The 21646-nt window shown below is 44.2% G+C and overlaps 1 protein-coding gene across 11 annotated transcripts in view; it reads left to right on the top strand.

Moving 5' to 3' along the window:
* The first annotated feature begins 4054 nt into the window (after positions 1-4054).
* The window catches only part of nedd4l (NEDD4 like E3 ubiquitin protein ligase), a 43190-nt gene continuing 25598 nt past the window's right edge, over positions 4055-21646 (top strand). For 7 of the 11 annotated variants that reach the window (XM_047569513.1, XM_047569507.1, XM_047569508.1 and 4 more), the window contains exon 1: positions 16514-17725. In XM_047569513.1, the coding sequence (XP_047425469.1) occupies positions 16634-17725 (1092 nt within the window). In that variant the 5' untranslated portion in view covers positions 16514-16633. Of the gene's footprint in view, positions 4413-6414; positions 6489-11161; positions 11244-13108; positions 13148-13441; positions 13496-16513; positions 17726-21646 lie in introns of those variants that run through there. The other 4 variants (XM_047569512.1, XM_047569511.1, XM_047569510.1 and 1 more) reach the window with 2 other exon arrangements.

Genomic DNA, 21646 nt, shown 5'->3' with positions numbered 1-21646 from the left:
ACCTACTTATAGGGTTAAAGTTTACCAGGCTCTGAGCTGAGATGGTTACGAGTTTGACACGGAAGAGTTTGTAACGTGTGTTTGCGTGCGAGAGAGCGTGTCTCTCAGAGAGGTTCATGATAAGTCAAATTTGGGCCTGTATGGTCATCGGCTCGTCACGTTTATTTGTCCACGGCTGCTCACTCCCTCCGTGCGCACAAATAGTGGGTTTATATGCAGAGAGCAAATTCCTTGTATGTACGCCTGCATGTGCATGGCCAATAAAACTGACATACTGACTTTTACTGATTTACTTTCCAGGAATCTAATTACAGAGGGAGAATGAGAAGGAGATAGAGACATGGAGTGAGTGAGAATATTAGGAAAGCTTGGTAGAAGAAATGGTTGGTTAGTGGCTCTTCGGGGGAGTTAAACGGAGGCCGTGGTGTCTGGCCTTTCTGCTCGCCCCTTCGACTTTTAGCGGGTCAACATGTATCCCATCCGGGATTTTATGAAAACCGAGTCTCATCTGGAGGCTGGAAAAAAAATGATTAAAATTATAATATTGTATTGGATGCGTATGAAAACTTAACAATATGCACTTGGAAAACAACACAGCTCGCCTGTCTTCGGGACAACACATGGCACCCGCTACCTTAGTAACTTTTACTCGCTCTACGTATGAGCAAACATTGTAAAACATATTGTGACAATCAGAACGATGTGTCCTGCTTAAACAATGTTTATCCTTTTGTTGGTTCCTCTTACTGAGAGCTGTAAACATAGTAAGGTCGCTCAGTATTTCAAGTCCCTCTCCTCCTCCTCCTCCTCCTCCTCCTCTGCACAGAGTCCCGGGCTCCGTCTCTCTTATTTATGCATCGTGCTGGAGCTTAACGCCACTTGAAATATTTGTAAGTGTACTGAATTGATTATTATTAATGGCTAATTAATCTCCTGAAAGGAAATAAATACCTCATTTACACAGAAACACGCTTCCATGATAGAGAGATGGATGTGTTTTTTAATAGATTTTACCACAGCGTCTAGTCCCGAACATGATGCCCACATTGGAAAGTCTTCGCCCAGTGTGTATAGCAGAACATCCTGCTCTCTTGAACAGGTGGGTTGGATGGCAATTCACTTAACAGCTAGCAACTGTACGGTCATGAAATTGCAAGATCTATCTATAGAAATACAGCATACAGGCAACAACAGATCGCAGATTGATAGAAAGTGAAGCGCACTTTGTTTCCAAGGAAACTCAGACGCCTGGGAGGATACAGAAGGAGGCAGAGACAGATTCCTTCAAGGATCTTTAGGGATCCGTCTGAGCATCCGATCATTGTTTGTTGAGGCACACTTCCTTCTTGCTCATTGTGTGCACTTTCTGGGAAGCCACGTCAGTAGGAAGATCTTAGAGTCACGCATATGCACATATGAATGCATGTCAAGGATGACGGCTAATAAAAAAAGGACAATGAACAATAAAGAAAGGGTTCAGCAAAGGATTTTGCCTATGTTCAATGTGTTGGGGAAAATTAAACTCCTGTTGCTCAATAAATATCTGTAGCAACACGAAGCTTATCTCGACATTTGGGCTTCACTCACTGACAGACGCTGATTCGTATCTCTTCCAATATCTTTAATAAATACAGCTATTTGAGAGTAATGATGGAAAACATTGTGCCTTCGGGCAGAGTGACTGATGGCTTTCTATCAAGTGCGGCTTGGAAAATCTCTGGCCCTCCCCCTTTTCAGCAGCTTAGAAGCAATAGTGTTACATAACGTGGCCATCTGCTCTTTCCCTTTGATTTAAAGGTAGCATCATGCCCCACGGCCATATGGGAATGCCAGTGCACACTTGAACGAGGACGCACTTGATCCATGACCTCAATAGCAATGTTTACCAAATGTTTGCATCTTTTTTTTTCACTCGTTTTTGTGTCCGGCTGTGTTTCGGTTTGTATGTCTGTGTGTGTGTGTGCGTGAATCTGTATGCGTGTAGAAGTGATTTTAGGCCAGTTTTAAAGGCTGTTCTTGCTGAAAAACAACGACAACAAAAAGAATAGATACGATCAGAAATCAGAGGTGAGATCTATAGTAACCGTCAGCAGCATATAGGCTCGGTTGACATTTGCTTTTGTACACATCAGAATTCACACAAACGGGGTCAAAACACTTCATGGCTTTATAGTGACACCTAGCGGCGCTTTGGAGAAATAATTAAAATTTCCACTAAACCGATCTAAACTTAGGCATTTCTAAAAGGCCTGTCTCTTAGTTTGGTAGAATTTAATTAGAGTCCGCGTTACATAAACGACAAACAATTTAATTAGTGTCTGCCTCACATAAATAACAAATCAGTCAAGTCGTGAGCATTGTTAATAACTAACAATAAGTTCTGATAAGGCACTATTTATTATGGGTTCATAATTTTATAGATCAACTATAAGGCATTATTTAGAACTCTGCCAGGGTTGCCAGATTGGAAAAATCCTCCGAAAGCATGACGTAACGAAACCCCAAATGCGAATCCCAATGACACTAATAGTATTACTGCAACTGATTCCAAGGGTGTGGTTTATTCTTTTCCTTACATGTGTGCATCTCCTGATTAGCCTGGCACACCCAGCGCTATATAAGCAATGTTCTGCTGGAAAGCTGAGGCACAGCCATGTTCAATGAACAATTGCCATATGTCTCCGAGAATTCTCAGTCATCCAGGTCTTCGTGTAATCCCCAAAACAAAACAAACCTCAAACAGAGTCAACTGGTTTTGATGAGTTTTCTTGAGGATGTTTCTCATTTTATCCGGGTGGCTTGTTCAGTTATAAATGCTGTGGTTGGTACACACACACACCTGAAACTCACATGCTGAGTGTCTTGGTGAAATGTGATATTTTGTATGTCTGTGAAAGTTCCCAGTCATGCAGGTCAACAACAAACAAGCTGAAAGAGGGGCTTCCGTGAGGACATTTTACTGCTCATCCAAGCAGTTTTTTTAGTTCGAAATGTGGGGGGAAAATGGTAAGGAGTTTGGGTTTAAACAGGAACATCTGGGTGTTGTCCATCTCAACTCACGTGACTAGGAGTCTGTTAACGACCAGCTACTTACCTGTAATTGAAGGAAACTGCTATCCTTCCCCAGAGAGTGGTGCTTTAATGAGCCATTATTGTTGCCCAGGGACATGGAGTCCAGCCAATAATTACTTTCTTAGCCAGAGCCGGTAAGTAGCTTTTATTACTTTTTTTGTTTGTTTGTTTTTTTTGGAATGACCGTTTGTAGGCCACACAACAAATAAGTACACATGCGAAATGACAAACATTTGCTTTAATTGACTGTAGACGAATAACTAGTGAATATTACAAATTACCAATGAATATTATCAATTTGTCTTCTAATAAATGTAATAACTACTTTTTTTGACGTGTCCAAGTCCTCTAATCGTCTGATTATCGCCATGTTTAAATAAAAATATGTGGTCTCATGCACAAGTGTGTTTTATGTGGAAAACTTGTGGTCTTGAAGACCATTTGTGAGTTCTTCATTACTTGCTGTCTGTTAACGTCCAGATATAAGATTGTTAATTACTTTTATATCATTTGTCTTTGTATTATAGTAACAGCTACAAATGCTGAGCCTTAGAAACTTGGAGTTCATTTAAATTCCCACGGTGACTGACCTTAACTTTCGACGCTTTGCAGACTTCATCATCACTGTGATAATTCGTGATCCCGATCCGGAGCGGTTGTTTTGTTTTTTTCTTTCTGGGTATGTAGGCTGTGATTGGCTGTCAGTGTCACAGGCCCCGCCCATTATGTTAACGCGCGGGTTTTTTGTGAAAATACAGATATTAAAAATAAGTATAAACATATGAAATAACTTAACTTGCCCTATTAGGCATACTTTAATACAAAACTATAAAAAAAAATCTACACGACTCATCAGTTCAACACCCTCCTCGTTTTGATTGGACGGTCCTGAGAGTTAGGGAGTTCCCGACGCTTGTGATTGGTTGAAATTGACATCAATCAACCTCGGCTCAACATGTGATTGGCTAAGCTGTCAGGAGGAAGTCAAGTGTCACAACATTTCGGAGGAGCAGCTTAGAGTTGACAAAAGCGATCTGTCTGAGTCGAAATCTTTTGGACACACTTTTTCTTTTTTTTTTTTTTTTACAATTTCAAAGTTGTGTCCTCCACGGACCACGCTGGCGAGGATTACGCTCTCCGGCTGCGAACCAAGCCCCGTGTCGAGGACTCGATCCCGGACTTTACCACCACCGCACGGCAGAGAGAGGAAAGTGGGACTTTATTGTTCGAGGCTAGCGAGCTAGCTTTGCGAGGCGGCTTGTTTTTGTGCTTGTATAGCGTGGACTGCAGGCTATATGGCTGCGAATTACGAGCCGATATACGGACTGTCAGAAGATGAGGTAAGCTGCAGTGTCGAGCTTTATTTGCGGGATTGCAGTCACGAGTGGGTGCCTCTCACCATGGGCTCAGCCGGATAACGTTAGCTGTTAGCCGAGCTAACAAACCCTCACCCACTGTAACATTCACCCAGCTGTCACTTTCCTGCAAAAAAAAAAAAAAAAACGTCTCTTTGTAAGCATTACTTTACTCATCTTAACCCACTTATATGTTTTCGGAGTCTGGAAATGAACCCACACAGATCGATGAAGCTTTATAGCCTCGGTCAATCATCTATAGGATTTAATGTATGAACGACTTGTAGCTTATCTTGTATCTTGTCGAAAATCAGATTGTGCAGAAATTGATTACTTTCTCACACGGTGGGATGGACATTTCCAGGTAATCACTCCGTCAGACCTGAACACCCTGTCCTGTCATAGCTGTGTGGTGATGAGCTGACCACTACCACATGCTTGTACATGTCGCTCCTGCACTGCTAAATGAGGTCGACGTCCACTTTTGCACTGTTACAGTCATACTTGCATAAATAATGTATTCTAGGATGAACTGCAAACGTTTTTTTTTCTCTTATGGCAGCATCATAATCACGAGTGAGAATTGAGCAGATGTCAGATCTGCCAACTACCTGGCAGGGATTAGTAATGCAGTCAGAAATAGTAATAGGAGTAGGGAGGAAAACAGGGTTGTGCCTGTGATTGTTGAGCTTGTCCTCTGTGGACTTAGCTGTCACTCAGATCAGGATGCTGAAGAGACTAAACCTTCAATTTATCCATGTGTCATGGTTGATATGGCGTAAAATTTAGATTACAGTTGTCCTTCGTTAAGGTCCAAACAGATGATTGTGCAGTTTTTGCTTTTGTAGCCGGTCGGCCCTTGGTGGTGATCACCATTTATGTGAGCAACTGGAGAATTTAAAGAACGAGACCATGTAATGTGCAAATGAAACAAATATAAGGAGAATCGAGGGAGGAATGTTAGCTTCCCCCCGCAGTAACTTTTTTAGCTTTTAATCAAAAGTTACTCTAGCGTTACCGACATATCATAATCTTTGCGTGGTACGGCAGAAATAGGTGGAATATATGCAAAAACAATTATAACAATGAGGCATTAATTGAGATTAAAATGCGTACCACCTACCAAACGGGTAGAGGCACAGAATAGGAAATCAGCAGCTTCTAACATTTTGATAAAGTCTGTTGACAGTATACAGATTATGTGTAATTATATCAAGATGTTATCTATGACCCTGTTACACTTTCATGGTGCTGTGGAGCTCTTTCTATCCAACACATAGGACTTTGGGAATAGTTGTTTTTTTTTTCAATAGCATCCACAGTATTGCAGAAATCACACCAGCTTACGTAATCTCCACAAGCATGGAAGAAAAAGCCCAAATTGTTAGCCTGCATTCCTTGAGACAATGTATTTCCTGCAACAATGAAGTAAACATTCGGTAACGCTACACCCCTCGAACGAGACCATGGCCGAGATAACAGCTGCTCTGGACCCTGCTCCCACCCCTTTCTTTGCTCTTTTCTCCAGCACTGTGGCTGTAATTAAAATTAAGTCAGACTTTGTTGTGAGACTTTATGTAGACGTCACTACGTCTACTCAGGATGCCAAGAAGCAGCATCTCAGTGAGTGATTTTTCTTTCAGCTGCAGTGAATTAGAGGAATGCTGTGAGAATATTTGTATCTATTTATAAGAGATGCTGTGGGATATACTGTAGATATGCAAGCAGTTACGGAATAGGCATAAAAGAAACTACAGACTGCTGAAAAAAAAAATAAACTGGAACGGTCTATTTATGTCTGCAATGTTAGAAGAGCTTTTCTGATTCCACTCATTCATTTCTAGGTCAGGGTTATCGACTCAAAAAATTCAGGTTAGTGGGGTCGGCGGCCTGAAATATATGAGACGCCGCGTTGATTTTGAGGTTAGGAGATACATTTCCATGTGTAAGACTGAGTGTTTTGATCTGTAATTTCTCTCCTCTGCAGCATGAAACACGAGTGCTTCGGGTTAAGGTCATTGCAGGAATTGATCTGGCGAAGAAAGACATCATTGGAGCCAGGTGAGATTCACGGGATGTTTCAGGACACGCGCCAGGAGATTCTGCTCAGTTTTGCAACATGCAGTATTTACAACGTAACAACCTTCACTTTTCTCCGGGGGAAAAAAAAATCAAGATCAAGTAAAGGAGCTTAAGCCACAGAATTTGCTTTCTGCTGTCCTGCTCCTCAACCTCTCCTTTAGTTTGCCCTTTCCGGCTCGGACAGCACAGTGTTTTGCATTATCACGTCATTCCTTCTAGGTGCCGAGACCTTGAACTCCAAGTGTTAATCAATGATTACCCACTAGCCACTCCTACTCCACTCATAACCAAAATCTGTTATAGTTTTTCCACATCAAAGAGTTGTGCTATTAATAATTATACAGGCAGCAAACTTTCTCACATGTGACAACACACTGATGTCAGACTTTGGAAATGTCCCTATGTGATTCTGGGAAGCATAACACGCTGCGGCGTACGTTTTATAACGCGTTAAACGGCATCCTTCTGTGGATTGTATTTCAGGTTTTTGCTCGGTTATTATATGTTTTTACTGCTGAGCAATGCGATCTCTGACCCTTAAAATTTAATCACCCATAACCTTGTACTTGCAGTGATAGAATGAGGCGATACACGGTGACCTGCTATGTCTCCTACCACCTGCTATCAGTTATCATCTTTATATTGTGGTAAATGGCAACGTTCTCATAAATAGGTTCCTTCTTATCTACTGAAATTGCACATCGCCTTGTACAGTTAATCCCAAACAAGACACACGGAACGAAATGTGTTTTTGAGAAGAAACCGTAAATATGAAGTCAGTTTTAGAGGAATAGTAGCGCTTTAACTAAAGACTGTTTATGTTATCAATTTATCTGTTGATTACATCCTCAAACAAGTGACACCAGCAACTATTAACGTACGCAAAGCCGGAACGATTAATCAGATATGTGTCTGTTTCTAATTTGATAGTTGACAATTTTAAAGCTCTTGAGTTGTTAAACGTCTTGAATAGGTCTGTGTACATGACTAATAGCCTCCGGGGAGTTGTGAGAACCAGCTCACGTTACGTACACTAAACAGCAGCTTCTGCACAAACTCTGAGCCCAAATACAGGAGACGACGTGACACATCTACATGAAAGAAGTCAATGAAGGGGGAAAAACTAATTCATTCAGCTCATATGTGACTGATTTCGACACAAGAGCCTCGTCCAAATTTGAACACTGTGCCCGCTGTTGGTTACAGTAATGCATTGTATCTGAGCTTTTTAGAACGTGGACATCGCGGCGTGTTTAGCGCTGTGTGAATGCTGCTCACATGCCAGAGTGCATGTGTTAGCGTCCTGATGCCCTGCCGGCGGGACAGCTCAGGCTGGGTCAGGAGGGAGACGAACTGTAATGAAGAAACACTGAATGAGGTCTCGATGCGTGGTTAGCTACCGCGGGAGACAGCGCTGTCTTGGCAGTCTGTCACCTCATAAAAAGCTCAAACAGTTCCTCCCTTGTTCCTTTCTCCTTTTCGCTCCGAACATGCTCCTGCTGCTGCTGCTGCGTTACAGCCGCCGGCGTCGTTAGGCCAATTTTAAAATATCCTTAAGCCCCCCCTCCCTAAATGCTTTGGTGTTTTATTTATTTCTATTTTTGCCAAAAAGTGCTGACAAATTCAGTATAAAATGGCCAGAATATCGGTTATAAAGCGGTTTATTACCTTTCACTGCACCTTTGTCCACTCATTAATATTAATTTAATTCAAATAATTAAGTAACATTTTTCACGGCTTGAAATCGCAACTACTTTAGTCCCATATATAATCTGTGCGACTTCATATTAATATTTTAGAACAAACAATTATTCTGTTGTGAGCGAGAGTCATGCCTCTATGTTGATCAGTTATTAATAGTTACTGTTGGAACTGTTGCAATCTGTGCAAAAACAGACTGAAATAATACCAATAATAAATAACGCGCTACATTTGCTCACATCCTTTGCCTCCTTTATTGGGCTGAGGCCTCCCCTGTCCTCAAAACCTAGTGGCGCCCCTGTCTACACCTAACGTTGATGGGGAAAACCAAAGAATTTGCAAGTGGACCAGTGCCGCATTTTGAGCCCGTGGTATGCCTCATCTTTTTGTTGACCAGAAGAGTCGGCCCGTCTGTCTCCCTCAGCGGGGTTCGCGTTAATAGGGAGAGGAGACAAGAAGACGTCTCAGTGCAGCCGAGATACAGTAGCCTCATTGTTTTTGTTTAGTCACAGTCACATCACAGAAGCGCACACAAACACACGATTGGAAGCTGTGGGGTTCCTGGAGACGTTAATTAGCAATCAAGAAACGGCACTTTCGCTTGGAGTCCGTCCACGGCTCGATTTGCTGAGAAATATCCATCATCATCCTCCTGCCCTTTCCTTGGCTCCCTCTCAGCTGCTTCCTTCAGATGAATATAAGGTTGCGTTGTAGCTGGCGGACTGAATCAAATTTTGGCTATTTCTGAAGTGGAATTGGATTGATGTTTGGGTTGAGCCTGGGAGGCAAACGGTCCCATTGAAAGCTGTAATTGCAAATCAGATTTAAACCCATTCATAAATGGATAATTCAAATCCACTTTGAAACCTCAAACTGTGTAATTTTTGCTGAACAATGGCAACCGCGGCTCCTGCAGCCACGAGCGGTTATTGCCGGACACTTCGGGCGTTCGGTTCTGTTTCTGCCTCGGCCTGAGGCGCCAACTGTGCCGGAACATGAGCTACGAATCGGTCATGCTTAAAACCGGTCACCTCAACACAAAACAGCACTCGTGCGCTGATCTGATTGCTGTGACCGGTATCGTCAAGGGGCCGCGCCGTTAAGTGTAGTTGTTAGGGTGCTACGTTTACGCTGATTGAGTGAATTCCGAGGAAGCGTCATCGCCTCGGTGAAGCCTCAGCAGAAGCTGCAGCAACAAGTCGTTCACGGTCCATATCCTTGGCTTCATGAAATACCATCCGGGTGCAGCTAACGTGTATATTTGCTCCGTTGATGACGTCCTCATTTGCAAGTCTTCGCAGATCTCTCGAAGCAATATGTACGAGAACAGCCTGAAAGCTGTTAACCTGAACATGAGCGTGCCATGTAACCTGATTCTGAACTAGGTTACATATTGATGAGATAACAAGTTTATGAGCAACCGTACTGATAAATTATAAATTCCACGTCACTGTAGGGGCCTCCGGCAAAGCATGAGGTTGTTGTTCATGGTAACATTATGACTATGAGGTAGTTTGGTTGTGAATTTGCTTTTTATGAATAAAGCTCCAACGGTTCTTTACTTTGTACCGTTCCCCCCCGTCCAACAGGAGTCATAAGCAGCAATGGCAAAAAATGTGAAATTACCGACAAACTGTTGCTTCATCACGACAGTGAACATGTTTTAGAAGAAGTTACCATTTGGGTAAAAGCCAGCTTCCTTCCACTGTGTTTATTTCGCACCATTTATTCTTTCTCCTCTTCGAGTTTCAGTCTTCTTACTCCAAACACTCGACAACACTTTATTTATTTAGAAAAAGTTTTACATTTTTAAATAAATACAGAGTAGATTAAAGTCCAGCCACAGCAGTTTAACCATGAATTCTCACCCAGAGGTTTCTATAAACATATTTTCTCTGTTGCCGTCATGTATGACCATTGAAACCTTTGTTACTACTTAATCCAATTCTCCTTCAAGCCAACACATTATGAGTTTCTTTGTGTGTTCTGTAGTTTCCTGCTTTACATCCACACTGGAGAATTGCACCAGTTATATTATATTCATGTAAATTGATAGAAGTTATTTCAGAATAGGCAATTAAGAAGTGGGAAAGCATGAAGAAATAAAACGCTTAGTCGTTTCACATTGATTGTACTACTGTAATTTGGTCTTACTTAGTAGTAATTGATTATAACTTTAATTTCTTTTTGGTAGATAGATGAATTGTTAAATCGTGTTATAAACAAACCTTTAATTTGTTAGTTTGCTTTTTTTTGTGTGTGTATTTATATCCTAGTTGAATAATCAGTCCAGAAAAGGGATACTATTGCAGTCTGACTTTGCAACTCTTCGTTTTATTTCACTATTTCTTCCCTCAGAGTGAGATTATGTAAACTAAAACCTGACACTATGCCTCGTCTTACCTGCTGGTCTTGCTCTGCCTCTCTGTCCAGGCCCAATCACAGATTCCTACCCTGTCAGCATCTCAAATACGCCATTTGGTTGTGTTTTTTCTTTTTGTTGCTTTCTTTTTTCTTTTTTTTTTTTTTACACAGCTCAGCCACAAATGCTCGGCCTGCCTTTTTTTGCCCTGCTCAACTCAAAAATGTTTCGCTGTTTCTATTTTCAGCGCCCCTTGTCAATAAGACGTTAACGGTCTTATCTCGCAGAATCCAAATGCAGCCGTTTTTTTGTCTGGTGGGCAGACTCAGATTTCAGGCCTGGAAAAGAGCAGAGGGTTAGAGTGTAGCCTCACATTATAGGCTCTGGCACCTGTGTCCACAGTTAATGTGATGTTAGAATAGAAGGAGCATTCAGTAAGACAGCTCAGGCCTGTGTTTAGTTCATCTAGATGGGCATCTATAATATATTGGGTATGAATTTTGATATGCTGTTGCTGAGTGAGTGCTGCAAAATGCTCACCATAACCCAAGATTAACCAAAAAAATGTTTTTCTGTTTTGTTTTTGCAGTGACCCTTATGTCAAACTCTCGCTCTATGTTGCGGATGAAAACCGAGAGCTCGCCTTAGTCCAGACAAAAACAATTAAAAAGGTAAGTCCCTAAGCTTTAAAAAGTGGCTCTGGATACACCCGAGACCTTTGCCTCGTACAGTTTCAGCACTAATGAGCTCTTACGTGTTTGTGTGGTATCAGATTGACCGCTCGCAGCCTCGGTAATCTCCTCCCACACCTGCGCCGCACGTCGGCTTCTCCGCCACTTAAATGCGGCTTTGTTCACTCCCTTTTTAGGTCACAGGTTTGAGATCAACCGATCCTCGTTATAGCACCCCCCCTCCTCCCCGCGCGACTACGGTCACCTTTTCCAGCAAATCAAAGCCATCATGTGAAAGAAGGCAGTGCTTCCACTTTCTGTTCAGGAGAATCTAGAGGGAGACATTGACCAAGCACTTTTGCCCTAGTGGCCTATTTTGGGGGAGGAAATGTGTTCACAGCAGGGGGAGCTATTACTTCTACTAATTTAAACCCCTCTCAGGAGATATTTGGATCTCCTGAGAAGGTTATTGTGAGCAAAAGTCCACATACATTTCAAACATGGTGGAAGTCTTCCAGGTTTAAATGCAGTCTATACTATGTGCTCTACTGAACTACATTCCACGGATTTGTGGAAAAGCAGCACATGATAACCATCCTCAGCATATCCCTATGTTTTGGTCCTGTTTTCTTTTTGGTACTGCCAGCGAAACCCTCTGTCGGAGTCGGAGAGCTCAGGCCTCCGTGCGGGCTGACATATGCTGCCAGTGGCCATGGTTGCTTTATGGGATATAAATAGCTGACAAAGCACTGCTATGTGGAGCAGAAAAAGAAGCATCGCCGCTCCGCTCTTCTGTGAGCTTCACGTGTCTTTAAGTGGGACACCTTTGATGGCATCTTTGTTGTTGAAGCTCGAGAGTTCGGCTTGAGGCGGAGTGACATGGAAAAATGATGGAAAGCATGTTAGAAAGTGACGAGCTGGTCTGGGGCTGGACTCGGTATCTAGAGGTCACCCTCAGAAAATATAACACTTGATATTTTCATGTTATTTGTCCATGTTTTGTTTTTTTTTTTTGTAATGAATTGTCAAAGTCAGGGGTGGGTATTGGCAAGGACTTCACGATACGATACTTGAGTCACGATACGATACATTATTGCGATATTATGATATTGCAAAATTCTACATAGTTCACTGAGGAATTTTAAATGCAGCTGAAAATACAAGTTGTATATAGGTATCTATATCTGATGACTGATAAATCATTGGACAAATTAAGTCAAAAAACAATATTAATCCAATTTAATCCTTTTAAAATCAATATTGACACATTCAAAATCGCTCTTCCGTCAGAAGAGAAAGTATTGCGATACATTGCCATATCGATATATTTTTATTCCCACCCGTAGTCAAAGTGCAGGGGGTTCATTTAATTGTGGTATCTCAGCAGTTGTTTTAACAGGGACTTTATCACTGCTGTAAAATCTCGTGCTTTAATAATCAGAGCGACCTGTGAAATTAAGACTTCATTTGCATTCGAGTGTTTAAGTCATTTCAGTCACAGAAGGAATTTTCATGAGAGGTGTCACCTAGTTCTCAGTCCATAAACTATAATAAAAATCCTTGAGGCATGTGGAGAGGGGTCTCGGGGAGGGGACCGTCTACTCAGCCGATGCATCCGGAACGTGGGTGAAAATCCTCGTGGCTCCTAATCTGGAGACTAATGCCGATCACTGGGACGTGATGTTTGCTGGAAACTTCCTCCAGCAACGTTAAGAGGATCACGGACGCACTAGACGGAGACTAATTTCTCACTTGGTCTCTCTTCTCACACTTCTCTGACTTGGATAGGTTTCATACATCTGCTCTGTTTTCACTGTGCATTAAATACACAGTTGTTAATTCACAGCCCGTGTTTTGTGTTTCAGACCCTCAACCCCAAATGGAACGAAGAATTCTTCTTCAGAGTGAGTTCTGCTTTTTTTCTGTCACTTTGCTTCTTCTACTTAACATCTGAGCGCAGTTTAACTTAGACCCACAACCTCCTCCACCTCTGCAATCAAACAGGCCTTATCAGAGTTTACGAGCTGAGCCACATACGTATTATAGCACCTCACTGGTTATTTTTAAAAGAATTAGTCTCAACGCTGCGATGCTTAAAAGCGTCGCCATCTCCGAGCCACGGTAGTTGTGAATTGTCGTGACGCAAAAGCAAATGCATAGACTGTAACATGATCCTTGTCGTTTTGTTGCCAACACAGGTGTGTCCTCAGAATCACAGGCTGCTCTTTGAGGTGTTTGACGAAAACAGATTGGTAAGACTCGCACTTCATAATCTCATCACTCCCCGCCTCACATGAGCCCTCATTAGCTTCTAATATATGCCTTTCAGTAAATTAGTTGCCCCCCTTTTTTGAATCATCAGACACTTTTTAATTCGCTGAACTGATTTGTTTTGGTGAAAAGGCTCAATTATGCCAATAAAACATAATGTGCCGCCTGGTAAAAACGCAGCGTGGCTGTGCATCCTTTAAACAGATCATGAATATGATGATTTCATATCTGTTTGCACCCAATTTCCTCGCACACGACGCAGTCTGACACTCTGTTTAAACGTTGTAGTCCGCTAACATCGCCAGCATTCCTCTTACGTCAAATTTCTTAGTCCCCCCCACCCCACCCCACCCCGACAGACGAGAACACTAGTTCCCTTGACTCGTGAAATTAAACCCGTTTTAGGCCCTCCGGTTGCCGTGACAACCAGATTAAGTGCTGCCAGCCAGTGTCAAGTGTTGCAGCAATTTAAAAGACAAAAAAAATAAATTAAAAAAAAGCAGGCGCTGATAACCACTTTGCTAATTTACACTTGTGTGCACACACTTCACCTTGGTGAAGTGTTTTTGCAGAGGAGACGGAGGTGAGGGACGTGGTTGTTGACTCCTTCCGAGACAGACACCGTTCTGTGCAATGTGCAGTGAAGGACTTCCCTGGCAGTGTCTTCCCCCTGTCTCTTGACACTGGAGTTTGATAGTTTATAAAACAAACAGCTGAGACAGACCCACATATATGGTCATGTCGGTTGAATAAGGCACATTATGTCAGGACCTCACAGGTTTAGGAGGTTTGTGCATGGAAGGCCGTCGTGGGTGGTTTTAAAGATGTCAGGTAGGTCTTTTTTTTATCACAGCATGTAGTTTTTTGTTCAAATTTATTAAGGGTTTTTTATTTTTTTTTTTAGATTAAACTCATTCAGGCACTTTAACGTGCATAATTCACATGTGATAAAAATCAGAGCTCGTTCTGGTGATGTTTCGCTCGCCCCTGCGCAGGGGAATTTCTGGCTCCGATACAGCGGGAGCTCTCTGTAGTATAGAAGAGGATGACACGAGAAAGTGCAGCACAGGCGGCCTCATGCGCGGTCCTCTCCTTATATGTCTGAAGAGGTGCTCGCTGTCTCTAGGTGCATGCCAGAGGAGCTCCTCCACCACCGGCCTGCGTTTCATTGAAGGGACTATTAGGTCTTTTGCATCCATTAATTTGTGGTTTATTTGTCAGATGGGGTGAACTCTTCTACCGCAGCATGTGTGATAGACTAAGGCTACTTAAGCTCACAGAAAGCCCTAGATACGGTAAATGCTATCTGAACCGTGTCTGCAGTGCGCTGTGTGTGCAGTGGGAGAACGACATATGATACTGTATATTAAAGGATAAGGTTTAAACGACCTACGCTACAGTAGTGTCTAGTTCGAAGCAGGCGTGTTATGTCATTTGGCGAGCTGGGCTTGCTGCCATTCGACCACACATTGGTATTTTGTTTCTGTTATACAGAACGTTCTCCATAACATTTCACACACACATTTATTGACTGCGCCTAACACTGTAGGCAGTGTGTCATCGCAAAACGCTGCCCGCTGCCAAGCCACGGTTTCTCCGTGTGCTACAATCAACCTCCTTTTGTCTTTTCTGCAGTCGGCGTTGCTCGTCTCCTCTGTGCCCCCGTTGTCAGCGTGGTACACCGCCAGGACTGGCTCGTTGCAGCCTGCTTCTTTTTTTTTTTTTTTTTTTTTTTTGAGACAGATAAAGTGATGCTAGAGCCTGTAGGTCAACCCAGTCGCAGAAATTGGAAATCTGAAATGCCAAATTATGACCGAGGCTTTGTCAGCCGTGCTGCACGGAGGCGGACGGCTCCTCCTCTGACTCTAGCTTCAGGCCAAAGCAGCCTCACCCCTTCTCTTTCTCATTCTGATGCATTTAGTGAATCACGCTGCTGTTGAACAGTGCAAAGCATTCTCCTGTGAATGTACAGCGCATTCTGTTTCGCGTCAAAGAGTTTATTACGAACGGTTAATCATCTAGTAATCGCGTACGCCTCATTTCATTCAGCGCCGGAGAGTAGCGTCACAGCTGAGTTGTATCTTGGGCGGATTTTGGATGCTGACGGAATGACCTACAAAACCGGCAGCCAGTTAAGCGCTTGGCTGTGTCTGGGAGACAGTGTATGTCTATTCTGCCTTAAGCAGACACATCTTCTCCCGGAGAGGACTGAGCCGTTTGCCATATCAAAGCTGCAATCTGTCAGATATTCTCCTCTTTGCCACTGCCTTTTTTTCCTCTCTCTCTCTCTCTCTTCTTTCTTTTTTTTTTTTGGTCCATTTTTAGCAACAACGTCCTTATGCTTCTCCTTCCTAGTTACAGGAAAAAGCAGGGCAACATTTGGCTGCCACATTTGATCAGGTTTTCTCCACGTGGTATTTAATGTGTCTGTTAGTCTAAATGAAGAGGTATGTGGAACAGAAGCTAGGACATTGATGAGCGACGTGGAGGTTGAGGGAAGGGTGGGAAGGGTGAGAAAGAAGCTCGGATGTGGCCGGGGGACCAGTTGGCTCTTGGGGGCAGTTGTAACGGGAGTTGGTGGGGCCATTTGTACTGTGGTCACATGACTGACAGGCAGCCCCCTGTCACCTCGGAAACCAGGAGCGCCGGGCGCTCTTATCCAATCATGTCAGGAATGCTGGCTGTCACTTGGCTTAGGCTATTTCTGCTGTCTGTCGCTAGCGCCGGCTAGTGCTAAGACTTACAGCGATCCTCCTTTCTTTTTCTTCTCTTTTTTTTCTCTTTTGTTTTCCCCCCTTCCCCTTCCCCTCTTCAGCCCTCACGCTGCCTCTCCTCTGAGTGTGCAGTGCGAAGCTCTCAGCGGTGGATGTTAGTTTTGCCTCCTTCTTTCCTCCGTTCAGCTTAGTGTGGGAAGGAAAGTTGTGGAAGAGACTCGGAGAGGGTGGGAGGGGGAAAGGGAAGGGAAGGAGGGTGGGTGGGGGGGCGTTATGGAAGAAAAAAGGGGATCAGTCATCTAGCCAGCTCAAGGAGAAGTGGGCGACAGGAGCCAGAGGAGTGAAACCTACAGCCAGGCAGACAGAAAGTGAGAGGGAACGGGAGTCGTGGGACGTGAGGTGAAAATGGCACAGCGTCTGCGTTTGTACTTTGGCTCAGGCCGCAGTAATACAGCCCCGGAGATACTGGAGGGAGACTCTGAGGAGCGGCAGGGAGACAGTGACGCGGTTGCGGCGCCCCGGACGCAGCTGGTACCGAGGCCTCCTCCGGAGTTTTCTGGGCAGCGCGTCCCGTCGGCCGCTTTGCGTTTGGGCTCGGAGCCTTCGCTTAAACGCAGCTCGTCCATGTTCATACCGCAGCTCGCCCCCTACACCGAGCCGCGTCCCACCAAGAGCTCGTCCATGCACATCTCCCTGCAGCGCTCCGGCGGGTCAAGCAATGGAGACACCAGCGGCCACGCTGACGACGTCCCGCCGCCGTGTTACACGCCTCCAGGACCGGCGCCGCCGTACGCCGAAGCGCAAGCAGATTTTCTTCTACAGCCGCCGCCTCCGTACTACAGCCCAGACTCTTCAAACCCGCAGCCTTTTGTGACAGAGCCGAACCTACCCAAACGCAGGGTGTTTAGCATTGGTTCCGGCGGCCACCCTAGGTACAGCAGAGGCCAACCCGGCGTCAGCGTTGGTGCCATTTGCATCCGTAGGAACTCGGATGGCTCCGATGTCCAGCACTTCAGAATTCTGCCTTACGGTGGTGGTGCTGGCTGGTCCGTCCAGCAGCAGAGCATCGACCAGGGCGACGGTGTCAACGGTGCAACCCAGAGGCTTGTGTTTCAGCTCCAGCAAAATCACAACCAGGATCAGCAGCAACAACAACAACAACAGGTTGCTGCATCGCAGGACGAATGCGCAGATGTTGGCCGCGGCAGCCCAAGAGGTTGCCATGCGGTGCGTTACCCCAGAATCCGACTGCAGAGGAGCTCATCTCACCAGAGGTTGTTGCGGGATAACAAACATCAGAAAGCTGGGGCAGACAGCCAGATAATAGAGGAGAATCAGACAGACGTGGAGACGGAAGCCAGAAACCAATCGAATGGTTGCACTTTTAAGATCGGTGGGGAAACACCCAGAAGGCAGCCACATTTCAGGATATATTTTACCCCGGGTGGAGTTGGAGATCAGGATATTATCCTTGGCGATGACTCACAAACAAATAAGGTAAAGTTTATTGGGCTATAGTCTGCCTCTAAAACGGTAGAAAGGTTTCTACTAGGAAAGATGTTTTTCCTGTTAAAGAAATGAATCACTTGAGAATGAATGGAAAATCCAGAAATGGTGGATGGATCTTGCTCATGCGACACTTTGCTGAAAATATATATATATATATATATATATATACGGTAGGGTGGCGGCCAAAACAATGAGAGGCGGTAGTGATTCACGTAACCTACGCGAGCTAGAGCTGCGGTGCTGTTTTGAAGTCGCAGAGTTTGCTCATATTTAACTTATTTTTCTCACTGAATCCAGCCCAGATGAGGAGAAATCTGTGCAGTGCAGGAAGAGGGTGGTAACATTCTGGGAAGCGAAAAAAAGCAGAGTTGCTGAGCTATATCACACACACACTGGCTTTCTTTCACTTCCAACCACAGGCATTTAACATTTTACACACATCGGCCAATGCAGTTACGAAAGGGAAAACATGAACAGGCGTGCGGACGGCCTAATAGTTCGTCCCACTGCACTTGTTGCCTTCTGTTTCGCAGACATGTGGCACTTAACGTTTGGATAATACCCTTAGCAGCAGCAGCAGTCGGTGTTCTTTAAGAGCTTGTTTCTATCTTTAGTCCGTTTCGAGCGTGGTTGTTGGTCTTGAGGGCGGGCGGGCGGGCAGCGTGTCTTCTCTCGTTCTGGGCTGGTATGGATCCGTGTCTTTGCAGCTGCTCTGCGAGTGATTAAAAACTGAGATGTCATTACAGACCAAACGACGATCGGGAAGTTCCACAAGCAGCATTAATGTTAACTGAAGTTTTTTTTGATGTTGCCGTCTTTTTGTGTGTAGCTCAGAGGCAAAACAGATTTAAGGGTTGAAATTTATTCTTATTGTCTCTTACACTATTCACACAAGATATAAGTTCTGCAGGCATTTTTTTTTGTCAGTTTTGTGATTGGAGAACCTAACTGAACTTGAAAAGCTGTATCTCTATGTGATGTTTATTGCTATAATTTACACTAAGCGGCTGTTTTAAAGTGACTTTATGAGGATTACCCCCAGTGGATTGTCATATGGCTCAGGAGGGACATGTCTAAAATAGAGACTGAAATAATCTGCTCAGCTCATTTGTTTTCTCAATTTGTTTGACTGAACGTTTAATCTACCCCACCAGTGGTTCCCAAGCCGTTGACGAGCTATACATTAAAAAGAAGAAAGAGCGGCTTGTGGCCTCTTTTTACTGTGTGTGTGTCTGCAAACTTCAGTCGAGTCAAAGTCAAGATAAGACAGCTTTTACAGACGGGTCTTGCAAATCATTTCATATCATCCCAATGATATAGTCTTCCACAAGTGAAGGTATTGATGAATAAGACCATTTATAAGTTCCTGTTGGTGTAAACGATGTAGTTTTTAAAGTATTTACAAAAACATGTGGTCAAAGGTTTCAATGGAAGGAAGTTCATTCAAGTGTATTCTGGTAATTGACATTAAACGTAATTATATATTTTGTTACTAGCAAACACCACGGGGCACTTAGTAAACGTTATTATCCCCCTGGGGGGCAATTTGTTTCGCAGCCAGCAGAACTGTTTCGTACATAATTGTGTGGCGTAATCATTTTTGACAGCGCTCGAATTCGCATTGTGCGTCACCTCCACATTTAAGACACGTGGGGCCGTGTGACTCCGGAGGATCCAGTTCCTCCAGTGCAGCGAGGAAATCCTCATTTAGATCATAATGACAGGTCTTCCCCAACTGGTCGACCGGAGTTGGACTCGCCCCCCCTCCTCCCTCCCCCCTTTTTTTTTTAAAGCCGAGCATGGGATAACACCAGTGCGTATTTGTGTTTGCCAGACAGACTAGCTGCAGACAGCTATGCCACCGCGCCGTGCCCTTGTTACAGCCGCGCCGTGACACCCCCCTCAGTCGTCATTCACAAAGAGGCTCCTGCGGGGCCACTTGTCCAGCTATATTTACCTGAGGCAGGATTGTCCCATTTATTTTGGACCAGCAGAATGTGAGAAGGACTCGCATCGCTATTGTCGTGAGAGGCTTTTCTCCGTCGGCCCTGATCTCTGAGTTAGTCGCGCGGCGTTGTGTCAGCACGGAGGCCGTCGAGTAGGCGAGGCGAACTTTTCACACGTCAGCGTCAGCCTGGACCCGGTCCAGGTTTCCCTACACCGTAAACACTCTGTTGCCACTTCTTCCTGTAGATTCATAGCATTTCTGTTCAGCTACACTAAGCATCACCAGTTCTTATCTTCCGATCTGCTTTTAAAGCCTTAAACGACTGAAAAACTTATTATCTTTTATCTCGGCACGTTGGTACGTTTTCTTTGTTCAGATCCAGAACACATGAGTTGACCTAGCTGAACAGCAGCCTCTCTTTCCATAAACACAAAGAATACTCTTGTGTTTTGGGCAGATTATCTTTCCTTGTAACAACAGCACGTTTCCTGGGAAAAATATTGTTGTTGATGTTTTCGGCGTTTTCGTGTCGTGGCCTTATGCGATTCGTGAAACCAAAACTGGAGATGTGCGAGGGGCGACCTGGACGAAGTGACCCGTTTTTATTTTTTGATCCAGCCAGAGTGCCGTCCCTCATCGGCCTCGGGCTCCGCTCTTTGTCCCTCCTCCTCCTCTTGATCATTCATGGCATGCTCCCTCTCACAGTGAAACCCGGTACTGGGAGGCAGCTGCAGGCTCAAATGTGACCCTTTCATGACTCTGCAATTATATCCCTCTGAATACACATACCCGAAGCTTAAAATGTTTGTTGCAGTTATGGACATCAAAAGAGAAAAAAGAGAAAGGAAACGGCGATGACGTTGCCACTGAAATAGTTTCATATCTCGGGTCAAGATTAGAGATTGACCGATATGGATTTTTTTTTTTTTTTTAGGGCTGATACCAGTTTTTTACACTTTTCTGAGCCGATATTTGGAGCTGGTACTGCTTTTTCTCACATATTAACCACATATTAAGTCTCAATTTAACCAAAAACTTCCATCGGCCAGTGTATATCAGTCCATCTTTAGTCAAGATTAAACAGCGAGCCGGCCGCAACGTTAATTAAGTTTTTCACATGTGAAAGTCTGTAACAGGATACTGCGTCCCTCATGCTTCGGTCCGGGTTGCCTTTGTTCCCCTGTCCTAGCACAGAGAAAGCATGTGACTAACCGATTGAAAGTGCTGAAGAGTTACACCAGCAGTAAATGAATCGTCTAATCGGTTTGGGAAATGAAAGCAGATACTCCGGCGGCGTAGTCAGTAGTGACTCGCGCATTTCCCAGAAGGATCAGTTCGACATGTGTGTCCCGAGCGTCGGCGTACGAGAGGTCGCACACACACACGCGCATCCACAGGTGTCTGCGCGCATGCCGGTGCATTAATGAGCCAGTGTTTTTCTGTGACTCATTTGTAACCTTCCACCGTCGAATTCCAGGTCCGCGGACTGCGCTCGCTTCCCGCCTTTTTCCTGCAGTCTGTGTGGAAAAACACTGGTACACCGGAGATCAGCAAAACTACACGAGCTCGACTTTAGCGACCGCGTTTGTTCTGGCAAAAACTACCTTTGATGAGGTTCAAGGGCTGAAGCAGAGGTTTTAATACGTTTCATTTTAAAGCTCTTCTCTGCTGACTCGGAGTTAAAGACGGGAACCACACGATATTATTAAATTTCAGTGTCAAATAAAATATATGCAGTGCACGGGTTGCCCACACTTTGAGTGAAATTGTTTCCATAACACTTTACGCTGCAGTAAAGCGACGTTCACAGATCCCTCAATGTTTTCTTCTACATTAAAGCTTCTAGATAGAACGATCAGTCTTCAAAAGATGCGGCTTCGGCGTTGCTCTTTTATTGAAAAAGATTCTTCGTCTGACAGTCGATGGAAGTTTCTCTCCGTTTCTGAACCATTAAAATCTCC

Source organism: Mugil cephalus, chromosome 19, assembly GCF_022458985.1.
Source record: "Mugil cephalus isolate CIBA_MC_2020 chromosome 19, CIBA_Mcephalus_1.1, whole genome shotgun sequence".
Classification (NCBI taxonomy): Eukaryota; Metazoa; Chordata; class Actinopteri; order Mugiliformes; family Mugilidae; genus Mugil; species Mugil cephalus.
The sequence above is the reverse complement of the archived record's forward strand: the minus strand, read 5'-3'. Positions and strand labels throughout refer to the sequence as shown.